We start from the raw sequence: 17,250 nt of genomic DNA, 5'->3' as shown, positions 1-17,250 counted from the left end.
GTTTCCGTTTTCGTTTTTTTTTATCGTTAATCAGTGATTCTTAGTTTCTTCCAAATTTTTCAACTCCGATGCTTTCTCGTTCGTAAGAATATCCGAGCGTATGTTTTTGATAGTTTTTTTTTAATATATTTTAGACGGCCGTATTGTACTTGTAGTACCAAAAACTCTACATTTTTCTTAACCTAATGCTTACAACTAATTGTAGCGAGGCATTTCCTACAGCTAACCATAGCTGGAACCTTATCCCGGGTTACCTCGGTTGTTGTTGGCGGGTTGTGCTGTGGTCTGTGCAGGCAATCTGTGAGTTGGCGCGGGGTGGTTGGAGATCGCATGTGTGGTGCTCGGCAGACGCAAGAGATGCAGTTCCCTACCACATGTTTTGCAAGTTGTTGCGCTGTAAATCAAAGAATAAGTAGCTTTTAATGAACTAGAAACTTATGTTTCGACTTTAGATTGGTATCGTTTGAACATACGATGGAAGGTCCAGACTTACGTTGAACATGCTTAAATTCTAATTTCATCAGCATCATGCAGCACGGGAATATCATCGATTGGGTTGTAGTCGATCGCCGTGCTGCTGTTGTCATTTATCGAGGTTACATTATTGCTGCTGAAACGCTTGCTCAATTCCTAAAACCAAACGATGCAGTTTAGTATCATTTTGTTCGGTTATAACGCTCTCATTTCAGCGTAGTCATCTAGCCCGATGCATAGCAGCGTGATTCACACACCGCCGGCCCGAGACACAGTTCACGTAAGTACCTACCTAAATAATTTATCTTCTCTTCTCTCACTTTCACAGAATATCAAAAGGCGAGGAGGCACGAGAAAGAAAACAGCCAGAGCAACCACGGCAGAGAACAACTTGTTTTTTTTTCAACCTCTGCAGTTTTTTGACGTATGCGACTGTAGACAATATTTCACCTTTTCACCACATTCACCACAGTTTTATTCACCCCCGCAATCGCTGAAATGCGGGGCTGAGCCGCCATCTTGGCTGTCAAAATGTTACGTGGGGTCAACATGTAAACCGTGCTGCCAGATAGGAATAAGAAACCGGAACAATATTTTTCACATTGATAACTTTATTAAAAATTTGGAATACGCTCCTCTGCGCTCTTGCAAATATCTTTGATAAGTTGAACTAGCAACGATAGAACTCATGTCAATAATAAATTGCTATAATAGCACAAAAAAATTTTAGTGTAAAATTTTCGTTTGATCATGTTTTGTAGTCTTATCTGTTGCCTCTGTCAGCTCTAAAATTTCTGCTGGATTGGTAACGATCTTCTTGATCTTTCGACGTCTTGGAATTTCTACTGTAAGGATTGTGGTAAGGCTTATACTTCTGCCGGTCATCTTCATACGATCGGCGACTAGTATGGCGATTGCGATCGTATCTTCCCATGTACGTATCGCCATAGGTTGAATTGCTATAAGACGGAACATCTGACGGCCCACGATGCGATGCATAATCTTCGTTACGTCTCTCAAAATCATTGTAGCTGTTAGCTGACGATCTATACGGTCTTCGGTCGTCAGTCCTTCCTCCAAAAGCAGGTTGACGCTCCGAATACTGCGATGTCATTTCGCCATGCTCTTCTTGAACGGCGGGTTCTGTTTCGGAAGATCTATCTGGGCTTTTAGTACCTTCCGATAGGGCTTCCTCCTTCACTGCTTGCCGCTCCTGCGCATCATCGTTTTGGAATTCTTGCTTGATCATGGAGATACTGGCGTTTGGAACGACAAACTTGTTGGCACAGGGAGTGATGAAGCTTTTGTGCTGCTCTTTTCTCTGTTTGCATTTTTCCAGCGGATTGTAGGCCACGTAGTTGGAATCGTCCCAGCATTCATCATCATCTTGGAGCGAACTTGCTGATGCTGATGCAAATGATGAGGCTCCCGGTTTGTTGCCGGTGTTGATGATAATTTCGTCCACGGGCGCGGACGACGCCACCGACACACTGTATTTGTAGGCGTCGAACTGTGCACGACTTGGGCAAGTTCGCACGTGTTCGTTTAGTTCCTCCGGTTTCATCAAGTGAAACGAATTCAACGGACACCTTGCGTACTTCACATCCGGATGTTGTCTTTGGCATTTCGTGAGATGTTTGGCGAATGAATTTGCCGAAATTTGATGTAAGGGATCAAATGGACACTTGTACAAGCCCGACATGCTGACGATGCGAGATTCAAACACGGGAAAATTGTGTTATTTTTCCACAACTCTGCTTTGCGTGCGCTTCACGGTATCTGTTTACAATGGGTATCTTGTTTACAATCACATTTGGCAGTGTTGCCAAACCTGAGAATGATGACAACGTGGTAGGTCAAGTTCAAGCGTTTTCTTCAATCACCAAAATGCATCATCATACATGGAGCAGATTTAAATTTTTGGAGATGAAGGATTTTATCTAAACCATTAGTAAAATTTTTAAATGGAACTGCGGGTTGATTTCGAGACAAGGCCTCAGTGTGGGTTGGTTAGAAATAAATTGAAACTTTCTAAATCTCTTTCACAGTCAGTTTTGCGCTTTATTTGAACAAAACAACTACCCTTTCTTGCTACGAAAAGGTTCAAACACGTCACCTGAGTTACACGCCGGTAGCTTACGAGGTTATTATACAAAATCTGAACAAAAAGCATATTAACACAAGAAAAAAAAAAAACTTATATATGTATATATGAAAAACACCTTGCAATTCCAACAATGTGGAAGACTCTTGCACGACGACGCAGAAGAAAAAAACCCTCTCCTAATCCTGGAGAGCGCAGGGGATGCACGCGGATGATGCCATTACTTATTGTTGTTCGGCTTGGCTTTCTATTCCTTTTCGCTCCCAGGGTTTCGGTTCCACTCGTTGTCTAGCCGGGTTAGGTCTCTAAACGGATGTCCGATGCGCTAGGCCCACTTTTTCCGCAAAATTTCCGAGCAAACTACCGAGCGCCGAATCCGGTACGGATTTAAATTTGAATGCAATCGTCGAGTAGTAGCAATTGTAGAATAACGTTCGTACTTGATTTAATCGTTCACGTCGCCTGAAAAACAGTAAAAGTGAGTACCGTGTGTTTTATATGCAAGACAGAGTTAACACGTACATAGCATAAAAGTCGTGACTGTAGGATGAATTAAAGCACTCGTCATCTAGTATTGTGCAGCAGCTGGAATCCTGCGATTGCTGTTGCTGGTGCTGTAAATGTGGAGCAGCATGCCCGTGCCCATGGTGTAGATGGTTGGCGTTCGGTGTCGTGGCAGTCGCATCCGTGGTCGCTCCACTGCCACCGACGGTGTACATCACAGACGAGGGATGATTATTGCCGTACAGATTGCTATTTACATGGTTGTGGTACTGCGATTGATGATGCTGATGATGATGATGATGATGGTGATGCGGGTATTGGTGGCCGGCCGCTGCGTGTTGATGGTTATGCAGTTCCGTTGCCGAGTCGGAACTGCGAAGACTCCCGGTGCCGGATATCATCTGCCAGCTGCCCACGGATAGGGACGAGGTCGATTCTTGCCGTTGACGTAACCTACTCGCTACTGGTACGGAAACGGGACTAGTTCTGACAAATATAGATAAATGGTTGGTCAACGGTCAACGGTAGCCATGAAAGTAGAGAGCAAAAAAACACAAACGAAAAACAAAAGAAAAAAGGATAAATTTTGAGCCAACTGTTCAATTTAGCAAACAAACGTCCAGAAAGAGAAAATTCCGTTCAAACTTTCCACTCCTCGAGTAGGAAGAAAAAAGAACCCAAGCGAATAGAACATTTTCAGCTACACAGCGATGCAAACCATTCGTCTTGAATGCGTTGCATCGCTGGTAGAGAAAGAGCTGGAAGACTACTAACCTTGTCGGTTGCGGTGACCAAGCGCAATGATTACTGAGATTAGTAGTACTATCGTTCGATATGCATCCAATACTGCTATTACTATCGTGACTATGCGCTAACCAGCCATTGCTGTTTCGAAGGGGAGGGCAGGATGGAAGGAGGGAACATGTGTGTTTGGTTTGGTTTATTTGGGTTTCGCAGTGGGAGGGGGTTGGGGAATGTTGGGCATTTTTAAAGGTGATGATAGCGAAGGGAGTGAACAACATAAAAGGATGCACACAGTAACAAAAACAAAAAAATAAAGAAAGAAATGCAAGAAAGCGTTAAAAATGTACAGGAAAAGATAAAATGCATAAGAAGTACATACAGTCGAAGCTGGATGGGTTATAGTCGTCTTCAAACGAAATATAGATATAAGTACCAAAACGAAATTCTGACTATATTTCCATATCGATTTAGAATTAGTAAGTTTTTTTTGATCAGGCACGACATTTTTTGTTGTGCATAAGGGTGTATCTATCTCGTTTTAAAAGACATCAGTTAAAATAAGTATACGAAAATCGGTTCCTTAGGTTCCTCGTTATCCAAGTTCGACTGTAGGCAAAAGTCAAAAACAAAGTAAATAAAAAGTGTACGCGTGTATCTGTATGAGGCACAAATGAGAAGAATACTGATGATATAATCGAGCATCGGTTCAAACAAGTTTCCCCTTCGATAGGATTTCGAAATTTAAACATTTCATTTGATTCTATTTGGACCAATTTTTTGTTTACACTCCATTTTGATCTATTTGAACCGATGCTCGCCTTGGAAGCACCCATGAAAAAAAAACAAATACCACTGTTAGAAGTCACGCTGGTCATAAAAGCTCTTACCCATTGCTGGCATTCAAGCTATCGTCATGTGGATTATGGTAGCCGCCGACGATTGGTCGGCCACCGCTCGTATTATTGTGGGAGTCAGCATGATGGAAGCTGGAGCCACCGATGGTCACGCTGATGCCGCTACCGCCAGACCCCGCGGTTCCACCTACACTGATGCACGTCTGGGTGTCATGCTGGGACGAGCTGCGTCCACTGAGGCAGCTGCACGTTGAGTTGAGGGAAACACTCGAGCCCCGGCTCTCGCCGTCCAGCAGTATCCCATCGAGCATACTTTCGCTGTCCGTTCGAATAACGCCTATACTGCTGCTTCCGCTGCTGTGTTTGCTTTTGTAGCTAAAAATGTATCATTGAAAACATGTGTCAACGAGTCTAGAGTGATTTCGTCAAAAGCCACACTGACTTACCGTTGACCCAAAATGCTGTACTCGTCTTCGGCGATGTACTTTAGGGCGTAGAAGCAGAAGAAAAAAATCACCTCGCCCTTGTTGAGCCGATCGGGCAGATTGTGACCGAACAGCAGCCAGTCGTAGGCGATGGTAAAGTAAAGAATCTGTGCCGCACTCAGCGACTGATGGATTGCCCCGTCCGCCCACAGGGAGAGGCGTAGCAGTGACACGAACAGGGGTGTCCGGTCCCATCCGCTAATGCAGTGAATCAGTAGCCCCGAACTGCTGTCCTGCAGGTAGCGCAGCAGGAGCTTCAGATAGTTCTGCGTGATCTTCACCAGATCCCAGTCCTTGTAGTTTTCCCAGTCGATTGGCAGCTGCGCCGTTACTGAGTCTTCCGGTACGCCGATGCTCGCGTCCACGTGCGCCTGCGACCAATCGAACACGAGTCCCTCGCCGGAAAAGTTGTTATCGCGGTAGTCGCGGAAAAATTCGCACCCCGGATACGGCAGCGAGACGATCTTGAACTCGGCGTACCGCTTCTCCTTGTCCACCTTCTCCGAGGAAGTGACGTTCATGCCAAATTTGACCTTCTTCTTTTCCACCATAAAGTCGACGATCGTGCCAACGTTCAGTGTCTTCAGTAGCTTGATATCCTGGCTGCGCACACGATCGAACAGCTGCCAGTCGCTGTTTGTGATCGGCTCCTCGAACGTGTCCTCCGAAAGGGACGTCTCCCGTGCTTCGTACGCATCCTCTGCAAAGGAAATTGGAACACGTATTAAAATGGTGATGATAGAAGATTGATCAGTTCATTCTACGTACCATCCAACGTCGGTGAGGTAGCAGTGGAGTCCGAACTGTAGAAAAGGTAATCCAACCCGGACCGGCCGTAAATCTCCGGCCCACCGGACAGCGTCGCTGATCGGCAAATGTACTTTCCCTTGTATAGTATAACCGGCAGTGGAAATCGAGCCCGGCATCGGGCGAATCGTGCTTTGTTAATCAAATCCCGTAGCTTGTTTGCATCGTACGTTGTCTCGTAAATAGTTTGTGGCTGCTGCTGCTGTCCTGACGAAGGCACAGTTGGTTGTTGCTGCTGTTGCTGTTGAGTAGCAGCTGGTCCGGATTGCTGTTGCTGCTGCTGGTGACGTAGTTCGGCTGCTAGATTGCCGGACCGTGGCAGGAAGTCGGTGTTGCTGGTTGGATAGCCATTGTTGGGGCCCTGAGTTGGTGCCTGAGTATTGGTGCTGCTGGAGAGGCTCTTGTATTCATACTCCGGAATAAGCAGAGTACTAGGATAATGCGAGGATAGCTCGCCGGTGCTGTTGCTGATCTCTATCACGCTGTAGTCCTGCTGGAGAAGTACGTTACACCGATGCATAACGTCGTTGCCCTGGAAACCGAGAGGGTGCGTGTGCTTTACTTCATTTGAACGTTTTGAATTTAAATTTAATCACAATGGTAACTATCACCATCCCATGAAGGTAAAATAATTAACCAATATAAATGGGATAATAAGCTTCTTCAAATTAATTCCCATTCAATTATTGATGAGTGCATAATTATTCCATTTTATAGACGATAAATGACGTGCAAAAATTCCGTTGGCCTAAGCTGCGTAGCAGTATGTTGTTTTTTCGTAGTACATGAACGAAACAAATAAAATTTCATTTTCGTGTATAACGTTTCCTCTCCACAAAGCAAGGTTTTGATCGGAAGCCCGTATGTTTGGCAGGGAAAGTACAAAAGTTCCCCTCAAACTCCTCACCCCACCCCACCACCTTTAATGAGATATGATAGTATATTAGAAAAACTTCCATCTAGTAAAACACCGCTAGATAGAATCTCTAGTAAAGACCTATTTATACCCGATAATTTTGGGTATGGATGGACCCTGAATCCTCCAGTCTATTAGGTTCCGTACTGTACATTATCCTATTTGTGGTACAATGATCAAAATCATTTAAACCCACGGGCATCGTTTTCCGTGATAGCAAAGCGTATCAAAATACTACGATGCATGAAAAGGTAGATACCTATATAACCCTCCGGGACCGCAATTAAATCACATTCCCTTCATTAGCGGTGCATTGGAGCGTATACGCCAGGTAAACAAATAGTAATCATGCAACGTACATTGCCATGAAAGTTCAATGGTTGAAAATTATCCTCGTGGTCATCCATGGACGTTTGTTCGATGTAATCCTTCCTGCTTCGTGAGCCATTTGTTTCGTTTTTATTGCGCTTTAAATACATCGGCCTGCCGTATGGCCTATGCGGCGCAAATATAAGCTCGTAACTTAGTTTCCATTTTTATTTCGATTCCCATCAGGATTACTCTATTTGGCCTTTGCATTCGCGTATCTCTCATGTTGTACTCCTTGTTAGATGCATTGAAGAAAAAAAAAACATGTAAACTATCCGGTGTGCCATAATAGCCATGTTGCCGTAGAGAGGCCGCTCGACATACAGGTTGCCACTAGAAAGGATGGTACAGGGTGCTAGGATAAAAATAGCCCATCGCCGCTCCTCCGGCAGACTGTTGTCCCCTCCCGTGCTCGGGAACACAAAGAAAGCTGAAGCAAAACAAAGAACGACAGAAAAGCGTCCGCTTGCTGCGTTGCTTTATTTGTGTCTAGTTTGGTGCGAAGATTCGTTTCGACTCGCAAGGCCAAGAATATCATTTCACTCCGGGAAGGCGGTGATCGCTGGCGGGACCATCCACCACCCTTCCGCCATACAATGTCACTGGATTTCCGGTGCGCGAGAAGTGGGTGTCTTGTGTGCTGCCCTTCGGCGCCTATGTAAATAACGCCACAACGGCACAGACACACGGCCCACCGTACAAGCGGCTACAAAGTTAAAAAGCGTGGACCGTGTTGTGATGTATTTGTTATGGCACAGACGGCGATGGCTACGACGATCGGGTCGAATTCGTTTCACAACACACAACGTTCAACAAGGCGGGAGCAAAACAGCAAAAACAAAAAAAAATGTACACACAGGTTGTTTTGATGTTGTTTGTGATTTGTGCTCCCCCCAGAGTCCCGTGGGATCACCTATACATTCGTCGGGTGAGACAGTGCCCGAGGCGGGGCTGGTGGCGCTTGCAAGGCCTTCGGGTAAGCGGCTTATCGCGAAAAAGAAAACGCGATGGAGGAACGCTAAAAAGAGTACACGCAATACTCTACGGCGCCCGCGTGGGGTGTCCATTTACGTCAACGTCACGCGAAATATGGGTGAATAGGTTAGGGCTACTTCTTAATCTTTCCCTTTGGAGTGGTGGTGGAATGCTTCGTTGTCCGTCCTGGAGACGGATGTCCTTGTGTATTCTCGAACCGTTATTCTACTGCAAGGTTAAGCAATTCGCACTTTTCGTCTTAAAAAAGCATGTTTCAACACTCGCCACCGTTATGTAGCCTTGAGGGGGCTCTATTGCTTTGAGTCGAGGCGAGTAGCTCGTGCTTGACGTCTTGCCCGCTGCTTCTCCCATCCGCGCCCAAACGAAACTCAATTATACACCTACATTTTCACAATCCTTCGCACGGTACATGTTTTTGGCGAAGTATTCCAATAACGATTGGATGTCCTGCTGTAAGATTTCGCAATTCATCCTGGCTGCACATTGACGACGGTGGTTTGGGAGCACTAATCGACACGCGAAACACGATGCAGTCAATCGCGATGGTAGCGAAGTGATGTGGCAAACACTTGAACGAATCACGAGTGATGGTGCTGCTGCTGCTGTTACTGTCACGGGGATAAGGGTTTCACGCGGAACACACGGGTTTTTGGCCGACGCCTGGGCACAAGGTGCTGGTAATCTGCGCTATTGGGTTGAAGTGCGATACGCAAAACTACGTGAATCACTTCTACGCAGAAACTTTCACGGGACGCGCGAAAGCGTGCTAGCGGATCGAGCTGAACTGCAGGCAAAACAAACGCAAGTTTTTTTTTCGGCCAACCCAAGTGCGGAAGATGATTGACAGTTAGGCCACCTATCCACAGAGCAAAAACGGGTGGTGACATTTACGTCGAAAAACACTCTAAATTATCAGGCAACTGAGCAGTTGCTACATTCGAAAATTAGGCTTTTGTTCTTCAAAAGAATGGCAGTTACTTATTGATAATTCGGCCATACTATATTGTGAATGTTTCAATCACACTTTTTGGTTAATTTTCTGTAATGATGAAACATTTCAACGTAAAGTTGAGTATTCATTCACCCGAATCTCAATTCTCAGCTATGTGGAGTCGAGGCTTTATCGAGAGTGTTTGACAAATGTTGGACAAGGTATATATTGCATGTAAGGTTCTTATGCTTCATTACGCGCTGCGATAAATCAGTAAAAACTTGTCTATATAACAGGAAAAAAATTATCCATGATTTGTATTAGCATATTTCAGTATGAAAACCCCTTGCAAATAAATTAATTAATTAATGTAATTTTTATTATTGCAGTTTACCTTCGTGGCCCCTTGCATTTCGACGTCACTGATGTTGACAGCACGGTGGCATCAAGATTGTTTACGTTTTCGATCTTTTTTTAGCGAAAACATTCGTAGTTGGCGGTCCGCGAGATTCAGGAAATACGACACTAAAATTGTGCTTAAGCTGTGTTAAATACTAATATCGATTTGCCTTTCACCGCAAATCGTTTTTTCAGCAAAGCCTCTACAGTATAGTTTGCGCTTCGATTAAACTTTTCACCCGTTGTTCTCCGCTGCTGTACTATGACTACTGCTGTTATGATGGATTACGACTTCAAGATGAAAACGCAGCAGGAACGGGCCAAAGTGGAAGATCTTTTCGAGTACGAAGGATGCAAGGTGGGCCGAGGAACGTACGGCCACGTGTACAAGGCGCGACGGAAAGAGGGAAACGACGCGAAAGACTATGCCCTTAAGCAGATCGAAGGGACCGGTCTGTCGATGTCCGCATGTCGTGAGATTGCGGTAAGAATGTTGATGTCCTGGATTGTCGAAAGTATTACAACGATTTGGCATGTTTATTACAGCTGCTACGGGAATTAAAGCATCCCAACGTGATCAATCTCATCCGGGTGTTTCTGTCGCACACGGATCGTAAAGTGTGGCTTTTGTTCGATTACGCCGAACACGATCTGTGGCACATAATCAAGTTTCATCGGGCTGCTAAGGCCACTAAAAAGCCAGTGATGGTGCCGAAGGGTATGGTGAAAAGTTTACTGTACCAAATATTGGACGGTATCCATTATCTTCACAGCAACTGGGTTTTGCATAGAGATTTGGTAAGTACCAATAAGTACACAGCAATAGAATGTGGTAAAATAACACTTTTGATTGTTCGCTATAGAAACCAGCCAATATCTTAGTGATGGGTGAAGGAAACGAACGAGGCCGGGTGAAGATCGCGGATATGGGATTTGCCCGTTTGTTCAACGCACCATTAAAACCGTTGGCTGATCTCGATCCGGTGGTGGTCACATTTTGGTATCGAGCACCGGAACTACTGCTCGGGGCTCGGCATTACACGAAAGCCATCGATATATGGGCCATTGGGTGTATTTTCGCCGAACTGCTTACTTCGGAGCCGATTTTCCACTGCCGTCAGGAGGACATCAAGACGAGCAATCCATACCATCACGATCAGCTGGACCGCATATTCAACGTGATGGGTTTCCCGCAGGACAAAGACTGGGAAGATATTCGTAAAATGCCGGAACACCACACACTAACGAAAGATTTTAAGCGATCCAAGTAAGAAAGTCACACCACGTTTGCTTTTCCCATCTATCCTTTTTCATCGTTTCTTCGTTTCAGTTACGCAAGTTGCTCGTTGATTAAATATATGGAACGACACAAAATCAAGCCCGACAGCAAAGCGTTCCACCTGCTCCAGAAGTTGCTCTTGATGGACCCAAACAAACGCATCACGTCCGAGCAGGCTATGCAGGATCCCTACTTTTCGGAGGACCCCATGCCAACGGCCGATGTATTTGCCGGGTGTCCCATTCCCTATCCGAAGCGTGAATTTCTCACCGACGAAGATCAAGACGATAAAGGTGAAAAGCGGCAGCAGCAACAGCAACAGCAGCAGCAACAGCAGCAGCAACAACAGCAACAGCAACAGCAGCAACAGCAACAACAGCAACAACAACAGCAACAGCAGCAACAGCAGAACAATCAACAGCAGCAAGGCAACCAGCAACAGAACCAGCAAGGAAATGTAAGCTAACAGAGACGCAAAAAAGAAGTCAGCATATGGATTGATATGCTTGAAATTCTAATGTTGATTGTTTGTTGTTCATCTTTCATAGCAACAACAGCAGCAAAATGCTCAACAGCAGCAGCAACAGCAGCAGGCAAATGTAACCATTTACTGCTTTTTTTTTCTTGTTGTACAAATTTTGTTTGACCATGTTGTCCTTTTTCTTCTCCTTTCCACAATAGATGCAACAGGGTGGAGGCGGTGGTCAAGGTGGCGGCGGGATGGACCACAACAACGCGAAACGCGTCCGTCTTGGTGGTCCCAATGGCCATCCGAACAATCCGCAGGGCGGCATGACGCAGCAGGATTATCACCAGCAACAGCAGCAACAGCAGCAGAACCAGCAGCAACAAAATCAAATGATGTTCAACAACGCCCAACAGGGTGGTTTTCAGCAACGGTATTAACTTTATAAGACAGCCTAGAGAAGGCGAGTAGCAACAAGAAACATTTATTACAATACAATCACTTATATGATACCTATCCTTAAAATACATTCACAACAAAAATATGTGTTTTTTCTCATTTCCATTTTCAATATGGGCTTATGGCATTCGGAATCATAAAAACATAAAATTGAAAGATTTTTCAAATGAATTGTTGAAATCTGTTGAAATACTAAAAGTTATGAACACATTTGTAGTTTTAAGCCGTTATTTCAACAACCTTTGGTGTTTTAAACTTTATTCAAGTAACCTTGGTCAAATTCAAAGTGATGGGACCCCGGTATGGGAGCAATATTGCTTTGTTCCATCAAAGGAGCAAGTCCGTTATTATTATTATAACATCGTTCATGCTAACATGAGCTTCATTATTTGCAACCTTACTCTATTAAGCTATCAACTTCTAGGAGCAGATGTCGATATGAACTGATTAATTGATCAATAACAACAAAGGCAGTTTCACTCTGGTGCGAAAGGTGTACATTTCGTTACAGGAAACTAGATAACTTAAAATTTTCTACGCAGTCATTAATTAAGGCATGATTAGATTCGAAAATGGAATAATCGTTATATACAATTCAAATTCTCGTTGACTCCTGGAACAAGTTCCTTTTTCTTATGCTGGGATCGGATTAAATAATCAATCCGGCTCCCATCTCGCATCTCTATTATCAGTCTGCTCTCTATTCGCATTCTTCACGAATGTCGTGTTTCCCATTCAGTCTTGTTTGAGAGTTTGAAGGCGCCGGTAGTGCACTGGTTTCGCGCTCCCGTACCATATATACCTGTACAGCATTTTACACAGTGGGGAAAATAGGTGTGCCTAGCAGACGCGAAGAAAAAAAAAGTGAAATCAAAATCTATTCGAATTAATTAATACTTTACGAACGTGCCAGCTTTTGTGTTTAGAATTTCCAGCTTTCCTGCTCTCCGATCGAAGCGCGTTTTCGCAGAATAGCGTGTGTCTGTTTAGTGTGCGTGTGCGTGCACGCGCGCGTGTGTGTGTGTGCGGAACAGGTAAGGGGGATGAAATGTAAGGGGCGTCTGGATCATATAATGTTGTGTGTTTATGCTTTATGTGCGCGAAAAGGAAAATGTTTACTTCAGAACGATGGCGAGTAGCGTTAATCTGCTTCATTCTCGTTGGGAAAAATCGGTTGTCGATGCGTGCTTCCGTCACAGTGGCTAGTTTCGATTTTTCCTCCTCAACTCGCGGGGGGTTTCACGGTTCGTGGGGCACTTCATCTGAAAAGGGGCAAAGAAAAATAAAACTCTTCACGAGGCCCGCACACTGCAGTGGCGCAAATGGGATGAAAATGCTAAACCTGACTCCCGGTGGTGAGTGGATAGAATCGAGAAAATGACCCAACTGAATGAAATGTGTATTTGCCTGAATCAAGGAAGATGTGATACGGTGCTTTAAAAAAGATCATTTAAAATTCGTGTGTGCTGACTGTGTCACCGTTCGTGCTGGTTTGGTTTCGTGGTTAGTCACGCGGATTTTCACCGCGAAAATTAAATAAATCGTTGCACAATTAGTAACTGGGCAACAGCAGCAGCAGCAGCAGCTCGAGATGAGATCATCTCTCGCAGCGCGTCCGACGTTTTCTGTGTCAATTTTCACACCGAAAAGAAAACAATCCAACACAGCAAACCGGTGGCAAAACGGTTGAAAATCATCGAAAAAGACCCCAATCGAAGTATGCCTACCAGTGTGTCTACTCGGAAGCTCACGCAGACGGACGGATGTGGACGGACGGAAATCGTTCGTTAGTCGGTTCGATTTCCCCGCCCCGTTGTGCGTTTTCCCATCTTCCGGTCATTATAGCCATGCTGTGTGGGCCAGAAAGAGCCGGAAAGTGTAAGCGTCGGAGAAAAGAGTATAACCTTTCACTGGTTGGGCTGGGGTGGGCTGGAAAAATCGATACGGTCGGTGACTGCTTTGTTGTTTTTCCGCGTGCTTGTGTGTGTCGGTCGGTTTTTCGGTTCGCTTCTGCGACGTGCTGGCGCACGCATTGTGTGCGGAAAACTGAACGGAAGGTTTTTCGCGCGACCTATCAAAGTGAAAGTAGACCGAAAGTTCTGCTCTGTGTGTAGTGAAAAACGCATTGGAATGTTCTGATAGGTGCCATAATTTATTTTTATTATATTTGCCTAATATCCATCATTCCAGTGTAGTTCGTTGATATTCATACCTGTGAGTGTGTGTGTGTGAGTGCGAGTTTGTGTTGATTTGTATCCCTTTAAGCAAAAGCAAAAAAAAACAAAACAAAATAAGTACAGCCTGCGATCGGGAGCAATCGACGGTTTCAGTAAACAATAAACATCACAGCTTAACCACGGAGCAGCGAGGCATGGCGCTGGAGGAGACCCAAAATAATGGGTCCGCCGTGGCGGTGGCCCCAAAGGAAAACGCTCCGCCACCGCTCAAGCAACAGCAACAACAACAACCGCAAGGTCAAGCGCAGATACAACCGTCGACCTCGAACGAAAAGCTGAACAACATCGTCACCGGTGGTGGGGCCGGCGGTGGGGCAACGGAAAAGTCACGATCGAACAATAAACAGGTAGGTGAAGCTTTTGCGGACAAGCGACGCGGGGGTCAATTTTCTTTCGAACGTAACGAAACGCGATTGATTGCAATTTTCCTATCCGTTTGACATTTTCCGAAAAGGGCATCGATGGTGTTGGATGCCCTTTCAGCTGTGTGGCTCTCTTCGGACGCACCGTTAGCTCTCCGATTTTGACTCACGAGTCCTTTCTCTTGATGCTCCAAGACAGTCCGCTTTGTTTCAGCAGAAAACGGAAGAAAATCCGCCCCATTCATGTTGCAGGAATCAATTGAGGGAAATTGTTTGAGAAAAATCTAAATTTATCATTTTCTACAAAAGATAGGAGATTCATGATTTGATAAAAAGAAGCACATTTTCATTTGTTTTTGTAAGGTCTGCTAAGGAAGTGGGAGGGAAAAGATCAGTAATTTACAATTTATAACAGGTTTTTTATTTACGTTTGATAAGCTTCTGGGGGGAAATTAGTTGTTGTTAAATATTAAATTTTTTTTTAAATTTAGTCATTGAATTATTTTTGATAACCACGATACTGGTTCTTTCTTCGGTCCGGTCTTTCTTTATCTACAGCCAATCATTTAATTTTTCCTTTAGAGATTGTTGTATTGACGAGCAAAATAGATTGCATATGTTTATATAGAGTACTTCAATATAATAAACAAGAAATGTCTTTAAAATCCTCAAATCCGGGTTAAGTTTTAGTGAAAATACAGAAACATTACATAACTCTCTGTGTATCACTCTCTGTACAAAACGTGAGCATCAAGTTCGAGGTACAAAAAGGGCAGGAGAAAATAAACATCTGCTAATGGAGCCAATCCTATCGATTCCAATGGTCGAGCTGTAGAAAGTATTGAATCAATATTTGTTTTGAGTAGAATATGTCAATTTTTCAATGAACACGTTATGGATGAGAAGGAACGCCCCGCCGCCTCAAACGGTTGATTGCACTTCAGTTCCGTACATTTGATTGCACTTAATTGTGTGTTAACGAACGGTTTTCTCATTCGTTCACTCCAAAGCAGCCAAAGGAGGTTTCCTATCAGCTCCTAGTTGCATTCGTTCGCAATCGCATGTGTGTGCTTGCTGCCGGCAAAAGGTTGATGCGAACCGTACGATGCCATTATCAATGAAATTTGTCTTGTGTCAGTTTGGGGTGGGCGCGCCTGCACAACTGCAGAGGTGAAAAAAAAGGTCCAAGACCAATGTGGGATGTTGGTTTAACCTTTGCATCAATCTTTGATAGGAAGGTTTTTAAAATGTTTGTTTTTTATTTCCGTTTTCCTTTCTTATCTTCAGTTCAGCGTGAGAATAATTTTGTAGGGTTCTGAGGGCTGTCGGCAAACGACATATTGTTACACTTTAAATACTAAGGGGTTATGTACTCCTATTCTTGATTTATCTAATGCTTCCATGTGGGTCAAATTGCCTTTTTTCGTGATCTTAAAATGGTTCTCAAACGATATTCTAGAAATCTATTCTCGACTCCAAACCACTGCTGCGCGTCGAGAAAATTTCAAGGTCAAACACCAAATGATACCGCGTCCTCACTTCTTCAGTATTTGTGTGTGTTTCTTTCGATACGTTTATTTTTCTCATTTTAACATTCTTACACCGCGGAAATCATCTTGAATCGCGCCATTCGCACGATTCATTCGTTGGCAAATCTTCACTCTCCCCTCCCCGGTGGATAAGATGCCCGTGGGTTGCGTCGCGAATGTCTTGACGATGGCGATTTTTATACATGTGGACCAAACTCTGCCGAACGAAGATGGCGAGCGAAAGGGAGCATAGATAGCGCAAGTTTTTGCACAAACACGACCGCGCTCTGATGTCATCGGTGATTTTGGCGGCGTTGGCCGACGCTGGTCGATCATGCGTTTAGAGTGTAACTTTTAGCCAAGAGCAACTTCCAACACCACGAATAACGCTTCTTCCGTTTTTTGTTAGGTTTATTTTCTTCCTTCGGATGGCTAACTCGTGAATTACGTGTTTTTTTTAATCTCTCTCTTCAATATAAATTACTTAGCAACACAGTGTTAATGAAAAGGTAGTGTTTTTAAATTTAGCTGTTGGTTTTGTTGCATGTATTGAATACCATAAGTTTGCGACTTTAGCAAGAATCCGGTAAAACTGACTCAAAGCTAGAAGAAAATATATTTTCTACTTTTTTTCCTTCTTTATGTGATTTGTTAAATTACTCACTATTTTCATCGGTGTTTGTTTCGTGTCTCAAGTCTTTTTCGGCTTCATCGAACCTGTACCAATACCGCTCTTCATGAGTAAGAGAATTATTATGTCACCGTTTTTGATCAACGGTTTGTTAATCAAGTAGATGAAACTGTCCTGTTAACGTCCGTGGCATAACTTTCAACAAGACTTTCGCATTGGCTGCCCTTGTTTTTCAATTCTCTTGCTAGGTATCCTTTAAACTTATCAAATATAAACACTATACTGGCTTTCGAATCAGTTCACCAGATATTCTCTCAATCTCTACTTCTATGAAATGTGCGTACCACTCCTCGAGGTACATTTTACGTTGACAATTTTTTTTTTGCTGGGGTACATTTTCCTTTGACTGTTCGTTTACTAATGGTTTACCCTTGATTATTATGCAATCGTTGTTAAAAAGCTATCCACTTCAAGTTGAGGAAAAGTTTTACTCTTTCTTAAAAATTCGTAACATGTTTTATTGATTTACGCTCAAGCTATATCCAAGCTTTTTTGTATATGGTTGAGCTTATCGTCTTCTTAAAAAGAAAAACATTATCGATGATTTTATTTACTAATAGGGAAAGTTTTGTGCTTTCCGAAAATTCTTCTCTTGGTTGATGTTTAAGGTTTTTTCAAACGCTATTTTTTGCTAATTTGCTTGT

The 17,250-nt window shown here is 43.8% G+C and overlaps 5 protein-coding genes across 8 annotated transcripts in view; 2 read left to right on the top strand and 3 right to left on the bottom strand.

The window, feature by feature from the left end:
• Window positions 1-182: 182 nt before the first annotated feature.
• On the bottom strand, window positions 183-607 carry LOC131264160 (uncharacterized). Its single transcript, XM_058266449.1, has 2 exons — window positions 494-607; window positions 183-394 (listed from the first exon to the last, which is right to left on the bottom strand). Exons 1-2 carry the CDS (start codon window positions 585-587, stop codon window positions 183-185), a joined length of 306 nt encoding a protein of 101 aa, XP_058122432.1. The 5' UTR covers window positions 588-607.
• Window positions 608-1,078: 471 nt separating this feature from the next.
• LOC131265593 (uncharacterized) lies at window positions 1,079-2,253 on the bottom strand. The gene has a single exon (XM_058267880.1). The coding sequence runs from the start codon at window positions 2,174-2,176 to the stop codon at window positions 1,238-1,240; it is 939 nt and encodes a 312-aa protein (XP_058123863.1). The 5' UTR covers window positions 2,177-2,253; the 3' UTR covers window positions 1,079-1,237.
• Window positions 2,254-2,510: 257 nt separating this feature from the next.
• LOC131265589 (myotubularin-related protein 14) lies at window positions 2,511-9,061 on the bottom strand. The gene is made up of 7 exons (XM_058267873.1): window positions 8,638-9,061; window positions 5,934-6,504; window positions 5,127-5,865; window positions 4,714-5,055; window positions 3,857-3,967; window positions 3,101-3,568; window positions 2,511-3,040 (listed from the first exon to the last, which is right to left on the bottom strand). Exons 1-7 carry the CDS (start codon window positions 8,722-8,724, stop codon window positions 2,884-2,886), a joined length of 2,475 nt encoding a protein of 824 aa, XP_058123856.1. The 5' UTR covers window positions 8,725-9,061; the 3' UTR covers window positions 2,511-2,883.
• Window positions 9,062-9,687: 626 nt separating this feature from the next.
• Window positions 9,688-11,848, top strand: LOC131265592 (cyclin-dependent kinase 8). 4 transcript variants are annotated; one of them, XM_058267878.1, is made up of 6 exons: window positions 9,688-10,067; window positions 10,130-10,381; window positions 10,447-10,850; window positions 10,914-11,319; window positions 11,438-11,461; window positions 11,553-11,848. In XM_058267878.1, exons 1-6 carry the CDS (start codon window positions 9,846-9,848, stop codon window positions 11,766-11,768), a joined length of 1,524 nt encoding a protein of 507 aa, XP_058123861.1. In that variant the 5' UTR covers window positions 9,688-9,845; the 3' UTR covers window positions 11,769-11,848. The 4 variants fall into 4 exon arrangements, with proteins under 4 accessions (XP_058123861.1, XP_058123859.1, XP_058123858.1 ...); XM_058267876.1 differs by having other exon boundaries at window positions 11,411-11,455; window positions 11,544-11,848; XM_058267875.1 differs by having other exon boundaries at window positions 11,411-11,461; window positions 11,544-11,848.
• A 696-nt stretch (window positions 11,849-12,544) lies between these two features.
• The window catches only part of LOC131264159 (ankyrin-3-like), a 62,769-nt gene continuing 58,063 nt past the window's right edge, over window positions 12,545-17,250 (top strand). Inside the window, exons 1-2 of the mRNA XM_058266448.1 lie at window positions 12,545-12,821; window positions 13,978-14,371. Coding sequence (XP_058122431.1) covers window positions 14,159-14,371 — 213 coding nt within the window. The 5' untranslated portion in view covers window positions 12,545-12,821; window positions 13,978-14,158. The remainder of the gene's footprint in view (window positions 12,822-13,977; window positions 14,372-17,250) is intronic.

This window comes from Anopheles coustani, chromosome 2 (genome assembly GCF_943734705.1).
Source record: "Anopheles coustani chromosome 2, idAnoCousDA_361_x.2, whole genome shotgun sequence".
Lineage (NCBI taxonomy): Eukaryota > Metazoa > Arthropoda > Insecta > Diptera > Culicidae > Anopheles > Anopheles coustani.
The sequence above is the reverse complement of the archived record's forward strand: the minus strand, read 5'-3'. Positions and strand labels throughout refer to the sequence as shown.